General features: G+C 41.9%; 1 protein-coding gene across 2 annotated transcripts in view; it reads right to left on the reverse strand.

Moving 5' to 3' along the window:
• Positions 1-10,211: 10,211 nt before the first annotated feature.
• The window catches only part of nphp4 (nephronophthisis 4), a 158,108-nt gene continuing 144,000 nt past the window's right edge, over positions 10,212-24,319 (reverse strand). The window contains exons 20-27 of one of the 2 annotated variants that reach the window (XM_085781361.1): positions 23,970-24,053; positions 20,422-20,578; positions 19,918-19,991; positions 19,569-19,654; positions 17,942-18,113; positions 14,892-15,071; positions 13,204-13,347; positions 10,212-10,435 (exon numbers count right to left, since the gene is read on the reverse strand). In XM_085781361.1, coding sequence (XP_085637487.1) covers positions 10,295-10,435; positions 13,204-13,347; positions 14,892-15,071; positions 17,942-18,113; positions 19,569-19,654; positions 19,918-19,991; positions 20,422-20,578; positions 23,970-24,053 — 1,038 coding nt within the window. In that variant the 3' untranslated portion in view covers positions 10,212-10,294. Of the gene's footprint in view, positions 10,436-13,203; positions 13,348-14,891; positions 15,072-17,941; positions 18,114-19,568; positions 19,655-19,917; positions 19,992-20,418; positions 20,579-23,969; positions 24,054-24,319 lie in introns of both variants that reach the window. The other variant, XM_085781360.1, reaches the window with a different exon arrangement.

Below are 24,319 nucleotides of genomic sequence, written 5' to 3' on the forward strand. Positions count from 1 at the left end.
CTGGTCGCATCTCTGACAGTATGCAAATATCAAAGAGACAGTCGGTCTTTTAAAGAGCTCTGGGAGGCTTACACCTTCTTTTGTAAGGTACCTGGCAACCAAAGTGCTGTTCATGACGTCCAAGGTGTTGAAAGGTGCACTCAGTAAGCACTGAAACCATTGTCCCCTCTTCTGATGAAAACACCTATGGTGCATGCACATGTGTGCACAATACATCATACATGTGTTTGTGCAGTACACTTAATAGTCCTCATTTTGAGGTTTGGAAATAAGGTTACCAACCTCCAAAATGCACTGCAGCTTGTAATTCAATTAGCTTGACCTTCCTAATTGAAAATGGGCTGCATATAAAAAATGAAGATGCCTCTGTGCATATTAATTCTCCATTAGTGTTGAAAACCCACCAAGTCTTTCAGATATATTCATATTCTTTAATCTATCAGGTGCTGAATAAAACAGCAAAGTATTGCCCCTGTCTGGCAGATGTCATCTTCTTTAATGAAAAAGAAATATAAATGGTCCACTGGTTATAAAACAGCCCTTAAATTAAAACCATAAGGACACAATTTTAGATACATAAATGAAAAGTGTAAGTTCAAACAATAAATATAATAAAGCATGATTTATTCAACACCTGCAATGACCAGTAGACCTATGGTGACTAATGTTAGTTTATCTTAGCAAACTTGCTGTGTAACTAGAGCTTTCTGGCCTAATAACTCTTCTCTGATTATCCATTTAAGCGTACCGCAGATAATCACTTTAACTGTCAAACAATAAAACGCGGATGAATCTGTTATGCTAATGACTGCTATGATGATTTTGCATGCTCACTCACTAAACTGATTGTGAACATGGTTAATGTGTCACCATGCCAGCAAAGTAATGTCGCATTAGCATAGCTCAAAGCCCCTTGTGACTCAGTAAGCTATGTGTCTCACAGAGCATCTAACAGAATTCAGCCCTGTCAATTAATGAGTCCATGTTTATTAGCTAAAATCAGCAAAAATAATCATCATTTGCAATACAGCAAGTTAAGATGCATGTAAACATTTGTTGTGTCATACTTCTTTGGCCATGTTATTAAAGGGGTAGTTCTGCATTTTGGAAAATTGGCCCATTGACATGATCCCTATAGTCATAGCAGTAGGTTCGTTACCTTTAATTGTCGGTACAAGCTATTTTTAAAACGGCTGAGCTGAGCTGCGAGCTGCTCAAAGCTACACTATGGAGGCTATTGGGATTTCTTGGTTTCCCTCATAAAACTCATCAAATACACAATCCAACAACTCCAAAACGCTCTTGTGGACAAGTTGTGACCTGCACATTCACCACGCTATGAGATATTAACAGAACGTTACGAGACAGAGTTGTTTTCGAGGTAAATTCATGCAAAACTGCTGATGCGCATTCCTGTCAGGGGCAGTTTTCCGGCAAACAGTCTAAGCATTTGCCTCTAAAACAACTCTAACAAACTAAATAGCGTACACCGACAATTAAAGGTAACGGACCTACTGCTATGACTACAGTATAGGTATTATGGCAATGGGCCAATTTGCCAAAATGTTGAACTATCCCTTTAAATGACATTAGCATTGAAGCATACTGTGACTATAGTCTCAGAGCTGCCAGCGATGACTGTACACATTTAGCCTCTATTTCTTCCGCTGCCAGCGCGCATGCGCAACCAGACTGAGACTCGAGTCGGTCTCAGTGCGAACTTTGCGCATGCGCGCTGGCAGCGGAAGACCGGACAACAGACACAGAGCTAATGCTACAAACATGCTTGGAATGTGGACTTATTTAATTTTTTTCGGGACAATTACGCAATTTGGGGCTTCAGCACAAGACGGACATTACATACGAGCATCATGGAGGTATTTGGATGTTTTTTTGTGTGTGTTTTTTTACGAAGAGCTCTGGTGTCCCTTTACAACCGTTGCTTTGAAATGCACTGCTACGCTAAGACCCCCTGTAACTCAGAGAAGGGACGGAGGACTCTGGAACTTCTTCCAGCCCTTAGTCAACATGAGGGTGAGTAGATAATGAGCGAAATATCATTCTAGGGTGAACTATCCCTTTAAAGCAGAAGTAAGCGATACGGTCATTTTGGCTAACTTCTTGTCAGCCGAGGGAGTTTGCAGTCCCCGCCCTCGTCATGGATCTATTGGTCCTCGTCCCTACGTCACCACATTCACGCGCATCCCTTGGCTGCACACACAGAGAGGACCGCCCCTTTATGCCGTTCTCTCTCCTCATTGGATAAAGGTTGTAGGATACAAGGAAAGTTTTCTCCTCGGCTTACAGCAGAGCAGAGTGACTGACAGACCCGTGTTTCAGACCAAACACTCTATATAAGTGATTGCCGTCGGAAGATATAGTTTAGTTTAGTTTAAGTTTATTTTTATTTTATTTCTTAATTATTAGTTATTAATATAACTATTTAAGACTTATATTAACACAAAAATTCCGCTTACTTCTGCTCTAAGCTTTATATTATCATTTGTGTAGCCTACTGCAACAACGTAGTGCAACTAAACTGATGGTGAACATGATAAACCTGCTACTTTTGTGGCCATGTTAGAAAATTGACAGCATAGCTCAAAGACCTGCAAACAAAAAAGCAGTAGTAGCCAAAGTGTTGTATGTATTATCCTCTGTGAACTACAGAACAGAGAACACAGTACAGGTTGGTTAATGCTGTGTAAACACATACTCATCTTTATGCAGTAACTAATGAAAATATGGTGAGGGTAATAAATATGAGACTGGTCAGCCTCTTTCAACAGCTCGTGGTTTTAACTGGTGAGACTCAACTGGGCAAGAAGTTTGTGAAACCCCTCCAACAGCAAAGTTGATGCTTCCATCAGCACTACTGTGGATTTGTGGTGGTAATTACTGGATTTGGCTTCTGCAGCAGCGTTTCCATTAAGACTCATCAGACACGTCTCCTTCCTCATATTCTAACTTGGACCGGCATCAGAAATGTAACCCGTTCAGGAGTCTTTTATAACCAGACCCCTCAGTGGTGTTCATCAGGCCCCTGAGTTTGTCAGTGGTAAATCATCACTTATTGCTCTTTAACTCAAATACACACTTGAAAAAGGCCTTTAAAAGAAAGAGCACTCTCACTGTATGTATCATCAAAAATGCCTTGAAGTTGACAAGAATATTAATTCCCAAAAAAAATTTTGCAGAAATTTTCAGTTGGGAATCCACTCATCTCCTCTCACTGAACATCCATCGCTGTACAATTATGAAAAAGGAATAAGTCAAATTCTCAGAGTTACCTTTGATCCAGACTTCTCATTTAACAAGCTCCTGAAAGCAATATCCCTACGAGTTTATTTTCATCTCAGAAATATCTCCAGAATCTGTAATTCTCTTTCTACCTTTTCTGATGTACTGACTGGCCTGTGCTGCTGCAGTGCAGCACACTGTGGTGGTCCCATTCCTAGATGCATAAAATATATATATATATTTAAATCTCTGCAGACAGGACATGCATACAAACTAGAAAATATAATCACACAGTCCTCGATTTCACATCGTCATTCACGTTGTGTAGCCACTTCTGTCATAAAATCTTTAGAGGGGCAGTGGCCCTCAATATATCTTTGCTTTATTATCCCATAAACCCACATGAACTCAGTGTATTACCAGTATATAAAGCAAACTGTTGAAGTGGAAAATTTCTCAGGGTTTCTAAATCAGAGTGTGAAAAAAAGAAAAAGAAAATTAAATACATTTATTTCAGAAAAGTTTTTATCCTGCCCTACCACTGTACCAGCTGCTGCTCTCTTGCTTTCTTGATTTAAGCTTATTTACAGTTTCAGTTTGGGCACATGGCTGACACTTGTTCAACATAATTAACGGCAAGGGAGCAACACTGGCTGACAAATGGTTCAAGGACACTTAGAACAGGTCACTTGTGACAGAAATCATTTGTAGCTGTTACCATTGTGAACCACTGACCCATTTATAGGATGATCTGTCTTCTGGAAACCACTGTAACATTATAACAGGCATTTATCCCCATCCATATGTCAGATTAGCAGCAATGAGTGTAACAGAGGGTCCGGGTGCACTCACTCACCCATAAGGGACGTGCAAACCTGACTGCCAAGCGGTCATTGATCTCTTGGCAAAGCGGTTTGCATCGCCCGCCATACGGGAGACCAGGGTTCGAACCCCACCATGGGGCAGTCCGTACCGAAACACAACGCAGAGGGGCAGAAAGCATCGGCTACATGGCTTTAGCAGCGTACGTATGGAGGAGACTTGTTGTACATCTAAGGAGCCATAAATACATACACTGTTAAGTGTGTGCGAGGTTTAAATAATGCCTGTGTGTTTCCACTGCAAAAGTTTTGATGATTTTCTTCAGGTATATGGGTGCACTGCACAGACAGACAGAGAGAGAGAGAGAGATGTCTCTGAACCCACACAACAGTTAGGAAACTTCTTTGCAAACTAAAAAGAAACAAGCTTTTCATTCTGTCCATGAAACCACTGAACTGGAGGAAGAGAAGGGGAAAGGAGAAAACATAGCAACACAGCCACATGGAGCATCATCCACAGCAGACCCCGACAAAGAGTGTCGTGTCCCGATGATGTTTCCATCTTGAATCAATGACAGTCTTGTAAACACAGATTCACACAGTCAGGGTTTCACATGTCACAGACCTGAGGAACCCTAGCCTGTCAGGACATTGGGAGGAGCTAAACACCTTAAATCTTATCAGTAGCCTATAGAAAGAGAGAGTAAGCATTAGCGCAAATGCTAACATTGTATCAGCCACTGACAAATACGAGCTGACAGTCTTTCTGGTGTTTCCTCCTCTAACCATCTTGATGCTCTCTGCCAACAGGTGATGGGTGGGGCTAAAGGACCCCAGGAATTCAGACGAGATCCTCAGACTCAGTTTTTGATTTTAAGTTTTTTTATGTATGCAAATCATGTGAAGCCTGATATAAATCATAGCCTCTTGTGATGACCTTTAAGAGCAATTTTGCCATTAGGCCTAGCCTACTCCATAGCAATTAAATAGAGTTTGATTTTTCTGGCATTTATTTTTTAAACAACATACTCACAGCTACATTCAGCAGTGAAAAGCCTGGCTGATGTTTCCAAGGAGAAATCATGAAATTAAGAACCAAATTCCTTGCTACTAATAACAGTATTGGTTATCTGTGCCTTATGAGAACTTGTGGCATCCTGTACATGTGCAGTACTTAATATGTGCACAGTTACTTATATGCACTAAATTTGAAGACATCCACTTATTTTGCTTTTATACCCTCAATTTTTATTACCATCTATTGTTTGTTTTCTATTTATATACATACAGACTGTAATGTGTCTTGCCTGCACAGTTATGCTACTGCAAGCTCAACTGGAGACACTTTATTTCATTGTTCACTGTGTAATGACAATAAAGGTATTGACTCAAACTCAATTCAGATCCATGTCTTTTATTTCCTCCTGCCTCAGTGCAGAGGCACAGTGTTGAGAGCAGCACTGACAGCTGACTGTGTGTGTAACGCTGCCATCTACTGAGATCTGTCTTCACAGTGGATGTGTGTGTTTGCAGCAGAAGAGGAACAGTGATGCTCCCTCAGTGAAACATCGACAGTGGTGACTCGACTCAGTCCTGCTGCTGAGACCAGTAACAAGGTAATTGAATTTCAATTTGTTAAGAGGCTCCTTTACACACTTCACGTCTAATCTGATCCAGGTCGCTCCAACCCTGAGATAAAACCAGACAGCTGCTTTAACTTCACTCCTCCTCTCATTTATCTTACCTCCCTCATCCTGTTTTTTTTATTGTCAGTTCAAACCATTGAAATTTAGAGATCTAGTGGACTGCAAAACTGCACAATTTTTGTATAAAGCAAAGCACAATCTACTTCCAGGAAAAATCCAAAAAATGTTTGGGGAAAGAGAGGGAGGGTACAACCTAAGAGGGAGAGGGAAGTTAAAGCAACCTTTTGCTCGTACCACGTTGAAAAGTATGTGCATATCTGTCTGTGGAGTGAAACTTTGGAATAGCTTACCAGAAGATATTAAAGATAGTAAAAATGTTGCCCATTTAAAAACAATGTTTAAAAATAATATTTTTGAAAAGTACAGAAGTGAAAATGTAGAGAGCAACAAAGGGAAATAATTAACTTAATTTTGCAACAAACACGAAGTTTTCTTGTTTGTTTGATTCGGACTGTTTTTTAGCATATAGGATTGATATGGGATGTGTAATGTAACCTAGGAAATTTAGACCTGTTTTGTTTTTGAGTTGTGAAGGTTTGTGGATATAGGATGGTCGGTGGGGGACGTACTGTGTAGGTGTATGTATGTATGTGTGTGTGTGACGTGTATGTATATGCGCCATTCCGATCAGACTGCTTATGGTTTTTAATAATGAAATGAGAAATGAGGGTGCGGCAGCTATAAGCTTTGCCTCAGCCGCAACCCTTTTCGACCAGCTGTATAGTATTTGTTACTACCTTGAATTTGTTCTGTTGAAATTTTGATGCTGTGATCGAAATAAACACTCATTCATTCATTCATTCAAACCTGTGGGTTAAAACCCACAAGCATGTTGCTGCCGAATAGCCACTCCCCAGTCTCATAGCAGGTGCTTTGCCTTTGCCGGCTGTGACATCACTGATCGGGCGTGGCAAGACGTGAATTTCCTCTTTAATTTCTTGTGCATTTCCCCCATAAATCTGACAACTGTGTTGTGTTGTGTGTTTGTTCTCTCTGGTTTGATGGTCTGCAGCTTGGAGTAGATTGCAATTATCCACAGGAGCTCTCTCTCTCTCTCTTCCCTCCGATGTGAGAGAGCTGATCCAGGCCAGCGGTGAACATGAGGAGGAGGGCTGGTTGCTAGGTTGCATATTCCTCCAGTTACAAAGCTCTTTGATACCTGCGTTGCTGTGTGCTCTCACAGACATGCACCCACTCACACAGCTCAGGACAGGCAGATACACATACACACAAAGACCATGCTAACACTCAGACATGCACCCCCCGTGTTCAGGCCTGGTTTTCACCAAATCAGGGCAATAACAGGCATCCTTCCACCCGGCAAAATATCAAGGCAGCTTCTCCGCTGGGCAGCCAGACAGGAGTCGTCTTACCACACTAACAAGGTGAGCAGACAGTGCGAGCTGTTGTGGCGGGTGTCTGTGCTCCTTCAGGAGGAACCGACAACAACTGGACTGGCAGCGCTAATAAGTTGTCAGCGCTGCTCTGCCCCTCACTGTGAGAACGAGCACGCAGCTCACACCGAGAGCTGCTGCTCCAACCAGGATCAAGGTATTATAACTGCAACAACCACAATTTTAAAAAAAACACACAAAAAAAGAACTCCAAACACACCTGCCTCAGCAGCCTATGCTGAATCACAAAGAAAAGCAGCAACAGAAAACAGAAAACCTCCCCAACCAGAGATGCTGTGTGTTATTTCTGCTCAAATTGCGGATGGAGGCTGACAGGAAAGCTTCCTCTTTTTCCACACAGAGGTGGTGACGCATGGAAACATGACGGCTATTCACTCTCCACCCAAACACACACGGGGAACAAGCTGTGCGGAAAAATTTTAAGTCACTGGTGGTGGATTTTAAAGAACAGGTTTCGGATCTGTCATATCAATATATAACTTTTCTATCTCGTCTCCTGTCCACACAGACCGAACACATCCTCTCACAATAAACTGTACGAAGTCACAGTCCGGTCCTGAGGAATGTCTCAGATTTGTTTGTTTCTCTGGTTGGAGAAACGATCATGACACAGCTTGGTAGCTACTTAGCAACACCCATGAAAAATATCTTCTGAAAACTGGCCAGAAAACCTACAGCGTGCAAGAATGAGTGATGCAGGTCAACTCAGTTAGCTTCTGGAAACAACTTTTACCTCCAAACTCTTGCTTTCTTGAAATAAAACCTCATTTTCACTGATGCACAAAATGTTGGTGAAACAACTACATCTTTTTTTTGTTGTTGCCACAGATGGGTGGAGGCAGGAAACAGGAAACAAGAAACAGGACAAACCAATTACAACCAGCAAGCAAAATATCGTCAGGTTAAATTAATTGAGTGAAAATTTGAGAACTGTCAGGGTTGTCAGGTTGTCGTGTTAAGGTTGAGGTTCTGTGTGAACACAGCCAGTACAAAAATATTTAACTTTGCAAACACTTAGAGCTCAACAGATAACAAATTTCAGTGTGGATACAAGTCCCACACGGAAAAATGCAAGATGGCCACCATTTCAAAGATAGCTGACACAACAACTGAGTTAAGGACTAGGACTTATATGCAAAAAAAAACAGACAAAAAGACTGGAAAAAACACAGAAAGCTGTGACATGAATGAAACACAACACATTGGCACAAGAGAGGAAGAAGTCATGGGGTTATATACACAAAATGAGCGGGGATAACAAGACACAGGTGAGACTAATGAAACAATCACAAAACGGCAGGAAATCACAAAAAGGGTGAAAGAGACAAGCAAGAGACAGACACAATTGAGGTAGACTACAAAATAAAACAGGAAGTACTCAACAGACTTTGAAAACACGTAATAAACACAATAGTGTTGAATTATAAATTGTAACATATAAGGTGAAATTTAGTTCACTGTATAATAGTAGTAAAGAATGTCATAGGTACAGTAGAACTAGGTAGAAACTTAACAGTTAATACAAATTTTAATATTAGTTAGTTATAATATTTTTTAGAATGATATTAGATTGACATCAAAATTGTAAATCTGATGCCCTCTGAGTCATATATGATTGAATTTTTAAAACATCCCTGACATTTCCTATGCCAGAAAGTTAGCCATCTTGGAAAAATGGCAGCCTATTGAAATTGTAAGTGGCTCATGAGATTTTTCAAAATAATGGTCTCGGAAGACAAACAGATCAAGTTTGCCTTTCAATATGCATTTTGCGGATCTCTGTCCCATTCTGTCCTCTTTATGGTACCGTAGTCAGGCCAGAGAGAGAGAGAGATGACATCAGGCCCAGTGTGCACAGCAGACACATTCATATAGTGGTGCGTCTTGGAAGGACACAGAACTGTCCCTTTGTAAGTAGCTCAGCATCTTTTAGCATAAAGAGCCTGAAAGTCAAAGGCTACAAGGAGCTGATTATGAAGTGAACCCAGCTTTAATGTGTGTGTTCCTGTGAGCTGTTAACATATTAACACAAAACAGAGGAGACAACGAGTCTCCTGCTCCAGACGAGATGTGAGGAGGTAAAGTTGAAGAGCATCCGGCTCAGTTGAGATCTGCTGTTTTTTATTAGCCTCTGCTGCTGTGCCGAAGCTTATTTTGCAGCCTGCATTCTAATGAGGGAAAGAGCAGAGGAGGAGGGAAGCTGTGTGGGTGTGGGGGGAGGTGGTGGTGGGAGGGGGAGAAGGGGGGGTTGTGTAACTCTGTGTTACATAACACAATGTGCATGGCCTTCTCTCTGAGATGGAGAGAGGTGCAGCAGAGCGAGCAGGGAGGAGAGGATGGAGGGTTTAAGAGGATGCTGGTGTTAATGAGGGCGATCTGAAGAGAAGTGGCGGCTTGCTGGAAAATCACACCTCATTACGACACTGTTTCTAATAATGCCGGTGATGAGGATTAGTTGTTTGGGGAGGTGAGGGGACAGGGGGAGCGGACCCCTGACTTGTTTTAGATTAAAACTCAACCATCGAGTGGCGTTCAAGTGGGTTTGGTGGGTAATTAAAGTCGATAAAATGTTATTACTTTCACCTCTGGTCCTCCTACTGCTGGTCGAGGACGAACCATCAGACAGACATTTGTTGGACATTCAGGCAGAGGACGAATCACTGCTGAGATTCAGCCTAGATGCTGATGTCACTCATCACAGCAGAGAGAATCATGATTATTGTCTTTTCTTCCTTGCAACCAAATTCTCATTTTTGTGCTTAAAAGCACTTTCAAGTTTAGTTTCTACTTGCTTCGGTGTATAATTTACTAAACTAGTGTTATATTTGGGCACAGCTTATTTAGAGAGAGTAGTTTTGCATTTAGTCTTTGATTCTTCTGACCTTATTTCACTGAAGTCCATTGAGCTAGCAGGAAAAAGTACACCATTCACAAAATAATACTTCAAAAGAAACTGCATGTGATTAAAAAAAAAAGTTTATTTCTTAAATCTGGTCTATTATCAAATATAAAACACGCTTAATAAAACATTTCCTGCTTATTTGTTTTATTCCAAACAAAATGTTGACATTTCCAGGAAGTAGCTTTACTGTGTCTGAAGCAAACAAACAGGTCACGAGTATTTGACTTTGACACAGAACGTCTCCTCCGTCTTCTCCTCCAGGTCATTGACGTAGACCAGGATCTCCACTGAGCCGGGACTCTGACTGGGAGCAAACCTCAGTCCGATGGTGTAACTCTCCCCTCCACCAATCTGAGCACAGTCAACACAAACACAAGTGTGAGAGATCATCATCTCAAATACATGGACTTATGACTTCTGCTCTGTTTCAAACCCGTTTTATCCATCCTAATGTTTTCACGTGTTTAAAGCAGAAGTAAGCGATCCGGTCGTTTTGGCTAACTTCTTGTCAGCCGATGGAGTCAGCAGTCCCCGCCCTCTTTAAGGTGATTGATTTACCATTAGTTCAACAACAGGTGGAGTTGGAGCAACAGGTCACAAAGAAAAGGAGGAAAGAGACCATGACAGCACTGTTGTACGGAAACATAGAAGAGACAAATATACGCTAACACCCTCCTCTTTAAGCTCATGGGACAGCTGCTCATAGCCTGAGCTGGGTGCTCACTACAATAGCTCCAATATAATTACGACTTTTTAAATACAGCTTTATGTTTTTTAACTTGGTTTTGAGAATGGTGGATTTTTATTGGTGTTGGTAAAAAAGGCTTGTCCTGATAAACATTTAGATATAAGACAACATGTTACAACCACTTGCTGCTCAGAGACACTTATAACTTCAAAATAAAGACCCTCTTAGACTAGAGATTTGAAATAATGTTAAAGAATTTTGCCGTTTTTCTTAAACAGGTCTAACTTCAGGATCAGGAGCTGGTCCTTCCTGATTCGTCTGTAGTCAGATGTCCATTAGTTTCAGAATTTGTTCAATACTGGTTTGTTTGACAAGTAATGACATCACAAAGAAATTTTAAAACTTTTTCAAAGTCTAGCAGCTTGAGGGGTTAACACTCATTTTACAACATTATTAAAAGACTGAAGGCGTTGTTTTTCATCGCAAAGTAAAAACTTTGCAGTATTAAATCTCATTTAATAAGAGCTATCTGAAGGCAGAGGATGATGACAATGAGGATAATTACATTCTGACATTTCACTTTTTGTTATTTTCTATGCACGGTGCATTTTGCCTTTTCCCTTTCACTGATTTAAAGTACAGAGCTTAATAAAACTGTGTGAACAATCTTTATGAGGTCATTTTTTAGTCCTCACACTATTTCAGTCAGAGCAGAGCAATCGCTTTGTATTTCCTCAAAAGCCCAGAAACAGAAATACGGTTCATTTTCTGGGATTTATGCTGTAATTGTCCCAACAAAGCAAAGCAGTATTGATCCGTGTGTCTCCCTCCCTCCTGACAGCTGCTTCCATCATGGCCGTTGGATAGTTATGTTAGAAACGAGAAGAGGTGTCTCCACATTTGCTTAATGCTGTGGGCACAGTAAATTCTTTATGAGACACCTGGAGCCTGGCTGACAAGATGAAAAAAAATCACAATGGGCTATTTTTCACTCTGCCCACCTCCTTCTGTCTAATTGATGCAGTGTCTTGTGACGGCGGCTGCAGCAAGTCTCTTTAATAGTTGATGTGAAGCAGATACCGATACGCTGCTCCTCCTTCATTCATTTGTTCATTTTAAAATGCTGCTTTGCCATCAAACCTCAGCTAATGAAAAGCAAATGATGGCAGAGGCTCAATTCATGTCTGCATGTGAGTGAATCAGCTGTTACACACACTGAGGCTGACAACACAACAATACAACAATGGCGTTAACGACTTTTGTTTTGTTCTAAATGCAAACGAGGAAGTCATTCGCTTGTCGCAGCTTAACAGTCTACACCAGAGGCCGAAACAGACTTCACTGCATTTTACTCATCTGTCAGGACGACAGGAAGTCAAAGACGTCAAATCACTGACTAAATGAAACACTCCAAGTTTTACAGCGAAATCTGAAATGGTTGTTCTACTTAAACTGTCAAATGTTACACAATTAACGGATTAAACTTTCTCTTCAAACTGAGCTGTGCAGATGAAGCTGTGACGCTGTCCGTGGTGCTGAAGTCACAAACTCCTCATTGATATTGAACTCTCTCTAAATCAACTATCTAGAGCTCTCAGGTCATTTTAAGAGATGTATTGTGGCAATATTAACTGTGACCTCAGTTTCCTGAGGCCACTAACTAATGAAATGCACTGGAATGTTTGCTCACTGTCCACTTTATTAGGTACACCTTGCTGGTACCAGGTTGGAGCATTTTTACCTTCAGAATTGACTTAATCCTTGGTGGCACTGATTCAACAAGGTGGTGAAAACATTCCTCTGAGGTTTTTCAAAATTATTTATAATACTACATTTCCAATAAAGTTTAGAGTTGTAGTGTCAATAAGTTTGTGCTTTATGAGCATATACATGATTAGGACTTTTGATTAGGTAGAATTTAGCATGGAGTTGTACAACTTATTTTCTATAAAATTGAGGAGGTTTTAATAGTGAACACTACAAATGTCAATATGCAGCGTTTCATTTGTCTTTACTGTATGTTGCAACAATTTCCTGTTGTTTCCATTATATTATTTATGAGTCCATTTCTGATCATTTTTCCCATTGATGAGCAGCACTTCACATTAAAGCTCCTGTAAATGAAATACATTACAGACAGGCAAGGCAAGGCAAGGCAATTTTATTTGTATAGCCCGTTTTTACAAATAGTTTGTCTCAAAGGGCTTCACATGGCATCATAACAACATCCTCTGCCCTTAGACTCTCCCGACAGGTGGCCGTTAGTCCCACGAAACCACCTGTACTGACTGAAGAGGCAACAACCTCCCTCTTTTTGTCTGGCTATAAATCAAAGCAACAATTTGACTTCTGGTGAGGGAGAGAGAGAAATAGAGAAAGAGAGGGAAAGAGAGAGAGAGAGAAAGAGGTGCTTGACCTCCTGTACTCTCACCTGGAATTTATCCTCTTTGAACTGCAGCAGGTCCGGGTGGTCGGAGCGCAGCAGGAACGAGCGGCTACTGCTGTACGGGTTGGTGTAGGTAATTTTTCTGGAGCTGCCACGCCCATCACCAATCGGGACACACACTTCAAATGCCTGCACACATACACACACACAGATACACACACTGCATTGCAAACCTGTAACAAACTCTTTATTTCAGTGACGGAGAACAGAAAAACAGTGGGACTGAATGAGCACTGATGACAGCTGAATTTGGACACATGGTTTTAATATGATCCCTGTTGATGACCTGTCAGTCAGGTTCACAGTCAGTGACTCAGACAGTTGGTCTCTGACATGTAGAAAAAACATGTGAATGAAAACAGACTTATCGGATTAGCCGGATTAAAGTCCTGTATGTGTGAATACAGAGAGTAAGAGAGAAGCAAATGTTAAAGGCCTAAACCTGTGGGCTCAATACAAATACTATATGATGGTGTCGCGGATATGTAAATGAGTGTAATACACCATTAGCTACTTTTCCAGCAGCTTTAGCTTCAACAGGTGGCACCAGTTTCCTCTGGGTGGCTGAACAGCATTAAACTCCAAGTGCACTTAAGGAAAGGTATTAACAACTGTCATGGTTTGTGTTTTTCTCTTTCAGTTGTTTTTCTATCTGTGGGTTTTGCTGTCGAGTTTTTGTTTTACTTCCTGTTGTCTCCTACTATTGAATACTTCATTTGCGTCACCTGTGGGATTACACCACCTGTGTCTTGTTGCTCCCTTGTGTGTTCAGTCTCTGTCAGAGCTGGTTCTACTTCTGTTCTCTGCTCCACATGGTCCTGTGGGTCCGCCTCATGATATGTTGGACTTACTTCAACCCGAGACACTCCAGCCACCCTCACTAATTTTGTGTTGCCTTACCATTCCAGTTAACAACATATCTGCAGGTGATTAAAGTTACTTTGGGTTCACTGAACTTTTTGCTTCTCGTGTCAGCATCTTTGTCCTTTCCCTTGTGCTCATGGCCTCCCGATGATGAATATGTACTGTATCAGCAGTGGTGGAGAGTAATTAAGGATATACAGTACTGTACGGTAACTAAATACAACTTTGAGGTAGTTGAGGTAGTTTTTCCCAGTTAACATGTTATTCCTTATTCCTCCCCCCAGGCATCTCAGAGGGAAAAATTCTACTTTCTACTTCCCTGCATTGATTTGACAGCTTCAGTTAAAGAAGAAAGAGACTGTTCAGAATGTAACACTGTTCACTGAAGCACATGCCTGCAATGCACTGGGAAATAGTCGACCCCCCCCTCCCAAATGTGAATGTATATTTCACACAATTAGAATTTGGATACATCTACAGTGTCCCTGAGAATTTATCACACTACAGAAAACACATGCAAAGACACAAATGTGCTACAAATTAGCTCACTGCTTCTTGACTTTGAGTTATATAACGTCATTATCAAATGACTGACATATTATTGTCTATATATACTGTTAGCTTACCCTTTGCTTTTAGCCAAGTCTGTCTTTTTTGTGTCCTCTAAAACAATTCCAGTGTGTTGTGAATTTGTGTTGTCCCAGTGATGAAGTTTTCTGAATTTGTAGCACGTTTGTGTCTTTGCATGTGGCACAGTGAGTCGAGCCCCCAGGGCCACCGCAGAGAAAGAACGAGGAAACGTCTCCCACCTTGGACAACACGGGCTGGTGGACGTTGAGACACAGCAGCCAGGCGGTGACCAGCCGCTGGTTCTCCACGTCCACGGCGTTCACGTACAGGAAGCGGCTGCCTGGGCGCCACGGCTGCGCCTTGAGCTGCAGCTCCTGCACGGCTGCAGGCGGCAGAACGAACACGCCGTCTGGATCCACCTGCAGAGAGAAGGTGTGGGAGGGAGGAGGTATAGAGGTTTATTGGGTTTGGCAGAGGGTTGAGGAGACGTGGGGTGGGTGAGAGATCAAGTGAGAGACAATTAATAAAAGGAAGGAGAGACACTGACGCAGTTACACAGTGTGGAAGAAAGGAGGTGAATTTTATAAAAGGTAACAAAGTTATAGAAAAGAAGAATTAATGGAGGAAGGTGTTTGACAAAGTCAATGGAAGGTAAAGGAGGTGTAGAGATTACAGGAGAAAGTGGGTGAGAGTGAAAGAAGCAAAGCGAGGGGGCAGACAATGAGCTGAGAGCAAATAGAGGCAGAAGAGCGACAGAGCGACGGAGGGATGTGAGAATGAGATTTACTGTGCAGCTCCTTTTTAATCTGTTGAGAAAAGCAAAGCAATTCTCTGGCGGTGAGCTTTATCCTGTTTTATAAGACTCCTCCGATGCTTCCACAGCGAGCGAACCTGCCGAGAGTCAGATCAAAGAGGCCGCGACGCGCACGGCGAAACCTTTTAAAAATACATCTGTCACTTCTCCAGCCACCGCCCTTTTCCTTCAGGACAGACTGGTTGGGGTCGAACGGGATGGTGCACAGTGGCTCTGACACGCCGTCACTTTTATTCCTTTTATTTTTTAGAGGTCCCTTTTTTACTGCAGCTCTGGCTGAGGAGCTGAATCCAGCCCTGAATAAGAAACCGTCTATTAAAGATGGAGAGCAGGGTGACGCTGCTGGAACATGCTCTCAGATGCTCAGGGTGCACAGATCCGCAGCTAATTTTTCTTCGGGATTGTGTCAAATTGCGTCCCGACATGATCTGACATGATTGCGTGAAGTAATGGGGGAAGCTAATAAAAAGAAATGAAGTGACAAATGAAAAGACCCATTATTCTGTCAATCCGCATTTGTACACTCACGATAATGACTTGAATCTTAACCTGGAGTTATTACAAAAGAGGCTGATCCATTGTTTCCTGCTGCTGAGGGAACAATTTGCATGAAATCATTTTACAGTTTGAAAATCGCTAATAGTGAAAAAAGTATGGCAGGACCAAAGCAAAAAAAACAACAACTTCATATCTATAAGATTCATGAGTGGAGCTGTTTGTGATTCTCTGTTTGGTGTGAAACTACTGTATTGTCCCCAAGGTGCACCTGGACAAGTCTCCAATCTATCACAGGGCTGACACACATGCAACCTCACACACTCACATTAACACCAACGGGCAATTTAGAGTCATCATTTAACGTACAGTGCAGGGGTCTCATTTATAACCGTTGCGTATGCACAAAACGGGGCCTGAAAGTGGCGCACGTCACTTTCCACACAAAGGTTGTGATCTATAAAAAACTAACTTAATGGGAGAATGTACGCACCTCTAAGCAAACTCTGACCCACGTGTACGCATGGTTTGGAGGAAATGGGGAATTGGCGACCGAGACGGTGTGGTGGTGAACTGAGGTCAGATTGAAGAAATGTAGAGTGAGAAGAACCATTATGTCTTTATTATCGCCCTTCACACATTAATTTCAACCCGTATCATGCGTTAGATCCATGGTATCAACAGAGTTATTTTGCATTGGACTGAGTAATTGTTTCAGAAACATCTTCTTAGAATCTAACTAAAAATTCAAAATAAATATTGCACCATGGCACTGCTGGAGGACTACGCCAATGGGAGAAGAAGGAGGGAGAGGGTCTTCAGGGACCATGACGACTTTCTGGCTCATGATGGTGACTGGTTAATAACTCGTTTCAGATTCCCTACAACTGTTGTCAGCTGTGCTGTGATTTATAAAGGGATGTTTGCTTACAAGTGTGCGTACGCAGGGTTTTATAAATCTGAATATTTTTGGGTGTACGTACACACAGTTTTATAAATGAGACCCCAGATCTTTGGACTGTGAGAGGAAGCTGGAGAACCTTGGAGCAAGTCCACATACAGTAGACCCCAAACAAGACCATAATGCATTGAGTATACATCACATCCAAGACCCAATCAAGTCGTCGATGGACATTGTAAAGCAGTTGTGGACTGACATGCTTTGAGCTGATCACTGTGACCAATCACTGAAGACACAGGTTAATGCAGGTCTGAACAGGTCTGAATCGGACCAGAGGAGCAACAGTCCTCAAACCCAGAACCTTCCTGCTCCGAGCCAACAGCAGTTCTGTTTCAATTGTCAACTTTATCTGTATAAGGTAGCGCCAGATCATAACACTGAATATCTCAAGGATCTTAACAGATAAGGTCATGATGTGAAGAGTTCCCACAGAGAGGAGCTGAAGAGAGCGGCAACTGCACCAGGACAACACTGCAGATATAGAAGTGAATGGATTCAGTGCTGATGTTCTCCACACTCTTAATTGGAGGAGTCATGTCAGTAACTACAGTCCTGTGAACTCTGTCACTCCAGGGTCTCTGGTCATCATAAAGAATCAAATAGAGAATCAATATGTGAGCTGTTCATGGGTCTTAAATCAAATCCAAACGACCCAAGCTGCCTGTTGAGCATAAATGAAGCTTTCAGTTAAAAAGAAAGTCCTTAAGGATGAATCTGACAGTCGGTCCAGTCTGGAAGCAGCGTGGTGCTCGGCCAATTACTGAGCAGCTGCCGTCCAAAAGAGCAGCAGTCCATGTCATCTCTCCTGCACTTCACACTTCACTCTCTCCATTTGTCTCAAAAACAAATTTTCTCCTCCACTTGTTACGACACAGGCGAGATCAGAGCTTTGACTGCAGCCACTTGACTGTCAGACATATTTATAGAATGACTGACTCTGATTGGTCAATATCTACAACACAGTTACATGTCAGAGTTTACTGACTTATTATCTAGGCTACTGTATAAGGCTGTGTTACCTGAATCTCTTTGGGATGCGAGGAGAAACATTTGACCTTGCGGACCGCCTGCTTTCCCCTCAGCACCAGTGATTGACACGTCCGCTGTCCAGTCACACAGCTGATGTCAACCCGCTCCAGGAAGTGCACGTAAATCTGCCAGATCTGGGAGGGGGCTGCCATCCACTCATCACTGCAGGAGAAACACCATCATCAGGAACAATGACAGCAAGCTAACGAGGCAGACACACCATCATCACCATCATCACCATCATCACCATCATCACCCTCTGACTGTTGAAATTAAGGGGTCTGAGTCTGGAAGTGTGAGGACTGAGGAATTGCCGTCACCCACTCGAGCTGGCTCCGTGACAACAGCAATGGAGGAGCATTCTGGGATATTTGGTCTAAACTTTGAGTGATGTGTGTTTTTGAAGAAGGATGCAGCATTGTTAAGTCTTCACATCGTCCAAACGTCCAAGCTGAATGGCCTCAGGTCTTCCACTAATATCTCATTAATAGCTTCTGTTCTTGAAAAGCAGCAGCATCATCATGTAGGTGAAGACAGGCACTGCCCCGGGCTACCTGCTAATTTGTTTGGGGATTTGCATCAATAAAATAAAATATTAATTAGTCCTGCATCATAAGCCAATTTTCTGGCCCTGTAGAAGTGCCATGTCGAAAACTAGCTTTAACTAATCCCATATTATCTTAATTTATATTACACTCACACGGCTCACTGTTAATAAGACTGTGTTTTCTTAAATTAACACAAACTAATCGAGCAGGAAAAAAACTCTGTGTCCAGACGTGTAAACACGATGTCATCGCTCTGCTGCACTGTAATTTAACCAACCTCACTGAGCTTCATTCATTATCATCATTATAAGTTCTAGTGTTTACACAACAATAATAATTTGACATTTCACAAACAGAAATAATTGTGTTTGTGCTTCAGCATCATTTAATATTCCTATTATTTAGTTACTGCGTAAACTGTTTGAGACTATTTTAATACTGACTAATCACAGAGTTCGAGTCTGTCTGAGCCTCATCACCACGTCTCTAGTTCCAGTAAATGAAGCTCAAAGAAAAACAGGACTTGAATTAAAGTGCAGGTTTGTTTCTCAGTGAACTTCTTCTATCTCGTCTTTCTCAGTTTTTTAAACAAACTGATTAATTTGTTATCTGAATAATTGTCTCTTATCTGACTGTGAGAGTGGAAAGATGGTTTTATTAGTGAAACTCATAAAGTGAAACCATGTGAACACTAACCTTTATAATTCCGATGTAAAGAATGTGTCTCGTTATTTCTGCTTTTGTGCAACCCAGAGTTTTAGTCGTGTGGCTCCAGCTCGAAACTTCATCATCACTTCAGTTGAACTATAAATCCCTGACATTTAATGAGGCAAACACTGGTCCTACATATTAACGAATCCACTCATAATCCAGATGGAGATCTGGGAGACGAGAGGAAGAGTTCTGTAACTTCAGGCAGTCAAACCACCAAACCTCCATCTGATTAGTTAATTAATTCAAGCCTGTGCGAACAATTTAATTAGTCCAAAATAGACCGCTTCTTTAGGCTAATCTGTGTGTGTGCGCGTGAGTGTGTGTGCAGTGCCCCTATTCGGTAAATAATACATACGTGAAAACCATCACAAAGAACATTTTGATGTGTGGGCTGGGACTCCCTGGTACTTTCAAGTACACATCCTGAGGCTCCCCTGGCACCTGGGCAGAGAGCGAGGAGAAGGCAGAACCATGTTAAAGAGGGGAGAGAGGCAAAAAAATAAAGGGAGAGCAGCAGTAACAGAAGCCCCCACATTAGTTATTTCAAAGCAAGCGAGGTCTTTTCTGCATCGAAACAGTTTGTAACACATGACAGAGGGGAGCCAGAATAAATTCCCCCCCCCCCCCCCCTCCTGATCAGCAATTAATCCCCTGCTAATATCAGTGAGGCTTATTAGAACATATGAGACAATTCATCCTCTCACCAGCATCCTCGTCTGACAGATGATGTTCGGGTCACTGCAGCGCACAGAGATGTTGGCGCTGGTGTCTCCAGCTGCTGAACACATGAACAACAAAAACACATTAAAATCATTCATTTTTCAAAAAGGGGTCGACTTCAGACTCAGGGATGTAATAAAAAACACATACACGTATCTGATGCTGTATATTTTACACAGGCTTGTATATTTACACATAAACAAGTATATGTGCTGTACTGTACATGTGCATACATACAGTACATGTATTGTTTTTCCTCATTTTATCCATTTCACTTTTCCATTTCTCTTGCTTTTCATTTCCGCCTGAATCTGACGCCTCTGCTGTTATTACAGTACCTCCTTTTTTTTTATATCATATCATATCATATCATTGTATGTGCTGCTATTTTAGTAAAAATACAATAAAGTGAAAGCACAATACATTATTGATTTTTTTTTTCTTCTCTCCAATCTCTGATGGGAGATGACCAGGGTATCCATTACCACCTGTGGGGTCATGCCAGGGCGGCAGACGGATGGCCTTCTTCAGGAAGCAGAGCTCGGGGTGGTAAAGTCGGAACGTCTGGTCGACGACGTGGGGCGTCGGCTCCACGTTCACCTGGCAGATGGCCATCGGCTTCCCGTCCTCTGCTCTGAAAGTCACCTGGAGAGAGAGGAGGAGGCCATGTTGTGATCTTAGTGTAACATCTAACAGTGAACTGCGAGCAATGCGATCAGAGTCATGTGTTGATGTTTAAAGGACGTTTCCAGCGTTCAGGGAAAAAAAAGATATGTAGAATTAATTATGTCCTCCAAATTATAGATATTTATTTTTCTACTTCTCCCACTATCATTGTACACCTTGGGCAGATCCAGATCCTCAGACTGGAAAACACTGATATAAACCACTTGATCTGCAGCAGCTGACACATCTGTATCTTTGGATTGAAAACCAACACAGAGCTCTTTGTGCCTCTTGACTGATGCTGGGTCTCAGCAATGAACTTGATGAGTGCAGTTCATTTATTTTTACACATACAAATAGTAATGAAGGTCATAATTATTGGATTTTTTTCAAGGCAGTGTGATGCAGGCCATATATACGCGGCATTATTCTCTGCCACCAACTCTTTTCATTAGTTTGCCTACACTTTTTTTGATGCTTGTGCTTGAATGTGTGAGGCCTTCGAACAGTAGCTACTAGTCTTGTGTCATTAGACTTTTAAAGAAAACCTACATTTTAATTTTTTAACTCTCTACAATGGAGTACAGAAATGAAGCTGCTGTGTTTTCCTCCTGAAGCGGTTCAGCTCTAAATAACACATAAAGCTTTTTTTTTTTGAGAAGTTTTATTCTAAAATCCACAGGAGAGTGTGATGATGGAGCCGTACACTGTACACTAATATAAAAACTGGCTTTGGTCTGACTTAAACCCCTGCAGACCTGCACAACGTGCTTTGAAGTTTGCTGCATTAAAAAAACCCTGAGGATCCATGCAAATCAACATAAATGTGTTCAAACATATGCACTAATTACATATGATAACTGGTATATACACATACGCCAAAATATGCAAACACAGTGGGATTGCTAACCCCCTCACGTACCATCACACTCCACACCAAACTGGTGTTTGCTGGCTGGATGTGAGCGACAACACGCTGCGTTGAGTTCAGGAATTATAGATTACATATAGCTGAACTGCAGGATGGGAATTTCAATGAATTACTCATTGACTATTTCATACCGTAACAAATCAGAGGAACAGATTGTAGTTTGTAATGAGATCTGGAGATAAACTGTGCATTTGTCTGGGTCACTGGGTTTATTAAGACCAAATGCCAAACAGACTGATGTGTGTGTGAGATGTTCAAGACTTTGACTGACACTTCAGCCCGAAACGAGGTCATCTGGGACTGATTCACATGAAACCTGATGTGAATGTTCTCGTCTCTAATGGATGAGCCCTTGTGTTTTTACGAGAATGCTGCATTCAGGGCAGAATTTCCCCTTGTACAAATACCCAATGGGCAGATAACCATAAGATTTAATGAGCACGTCCCTGCCCTTCAGAGGATAAACTCTTTCTAAATTTCCCCTCATATCAATCAAAACTCAACGTTTCACACAGAGTAATTGATCATTGACACTCTGGTGTCATTGTCAGAACAGACTTTACAGTTTGAACCTCACCTCACGCTTTCCTGAAGAAGACGAGTGAGCTGCAGGACTTGTAGCCTTGTTTATTTACTGACATGTTGTCACAGCAGAATAATCAGGAAACTGTTTTCCCATCGCTGCTGTTTGGACGACAGGTCAGGGCTCCGCTGCAGACCAAGCAGGTGTGCATCTCAATTACATGAATGAGGCACGACAGTTAAATGGTAAATGGACCTGCATTTATAAAGCACTTTCATATTCTCTACAACCACTCAAGGGCTTTACACTACATACATTTATACAGTGCTTTTATCTCCATATTGTTCATTTCTATCTAACCATTCACAAACTGAAAGTTTTGGGTTCAGTAGCTATAAATTCATCCTTGAGTCCAAACAAGTGTTTGTGCTAAATTTGGAGAAGTTACATCCAGATGTAGCCGTAATACCACTGGATAACCTGAAAACAATACGGCGCTGGCATTTAGGAGTAAAAATAGGCGACAAATACAAACAAAACTTTAACAGCGTGACCAGATTAAAATCTCCTGTCACGATGAGTGAACAACCCTCTGAAGCGAATTCTCCACATTTGGGTCGGACATTGATTCCCACTCTCTCAGTAGCTGATCCCTGCCAAACAGCAGCTGTCCAGACGGTTGATGTGTCAGATTCGTGGGCCCGTGCTGACCTGCGAGGGGCGGCCCATATCTGGCTCTGGTGATATGTGCTGACTGACAGCGGTGCCAAAGCTGGCATCCTGACAGCTCTGCTGTTGGGGGCTTGTCAGTTTTAGCGGGACGCAGATTTGATCCAGACCCGACCTCTTTGACCTCCTGACAGGATTTTTGCTCAGAGCAGCAGTGCTGACACTGACACACTAATACACAAAAAATGTAGGCAGACACACATATACACACGCTTGGCAGACTGGCAAATATTTCATCAGCCTGTGCAATGGGAGAGCTTCAGGGTTCTGTACCCCACACAAACAACAGGATTATGGGGAGGTACTGGCGAGCGCTAATGGACATCTTGTTTTCAGCAGTTTGAAGCCATGAGCTAATAATGTACAGTAACCATCACACATCTGTAGGCGCTCACATCTGAAGAGAGAGCGGCTCAAACTTCAATCTGAATGCATTCATGAGGAGCAGGTTACATCACATGCAGTTTATATCCACAGGAAATCAGCAAGCATGTTAACTTTGTTTTTAAACTTATAAGGTTTCATTAACGGCTGAATTAACGCTGAAAGTGGGGACATCAGTTGACACTAATATGGTCCGTGCACGGTTCATTTAGAAGTAGATTAGCTAGACGTGTTGCGCCGTCGTCCACTCGGAGATAGTTTCACTCTCGAGCCAGTTGGGGGAAGATAAACAGTGTTCAGTAAGATAAAAGTGATTTGCAGCATATAATTCTGCTTGACAGTCTTGTCTGGCGCATGTAACTTTTTAAATAGTTGACACTTCAAAGTGTTCTTTGTGTCTGAGCTGCGACTGTGTGGGAGAGGAGGAGGGAGGAGGCGGCGCACTGCCACTCCGCGGAGAGATGTCTGGGCGAGCTCGTACACTGGATGTTGTAACAGGAGTTTAGCCCCAAATCAAAAGCTCTGTGCTATAGATACTGAGTTGAGGTTTTATCTTCCTCTGTTTGGCTGGATGTAATAATCAATTTATATATACTATATATATAACTGAAGATGCTAATAATGTTGGACCACATTACAGCTCTTATCACGGGAGAAAAACACACTGTACATCCAGATTGAATCCATATCTTGCTATAAATCCAGCCTGGAGACAAACACATCAGGGATTAAGAGGCAGAGGACAATAGATGGAGATAGAGATGATCCAATACACAGGATATATGAAGTAGTACACTCTATACCTTGATGGTTTTGGCAGCAACAATGTTGGACAGATTCTTCTTGGCCACCTGAGAACCTCTGCCCGCGGGTAAGAAGCTCGGCCCCTGTGAAGATTTGATAAGAAACTGGATGTTTATCAAAACTGATCATCGACCAGAAGAAACAACATGTGACTAAAAAGAAAATATTGCAACAGTAAATGATCACAAAAAGCAGAACAGAACTAATGGGCATAAAATCACAGCGGTCCACAGGAGATAAGGTCCCAGCCTCCGTAAATGACATTTATATCAAACTGTCCTTCTGACATTATATCACCTGTCAGGGCTGAGTTGCCATTTCATGTGTGTAACTTGGCTTTCGAACAGAT

This window comes from Trachurus japonicus, chromosome 7, assembly GCF_045865225.1.
Source record: "Trachurus japonicus isolate A0001 chromosome 7, Traja_1.0".
Taxonomy (NCBI): Eukaryota; Metazoa; Chordata; class Actinopteri; order Carangiformes; family Carangidae; genus Trachurus; species Trachurus japonicus.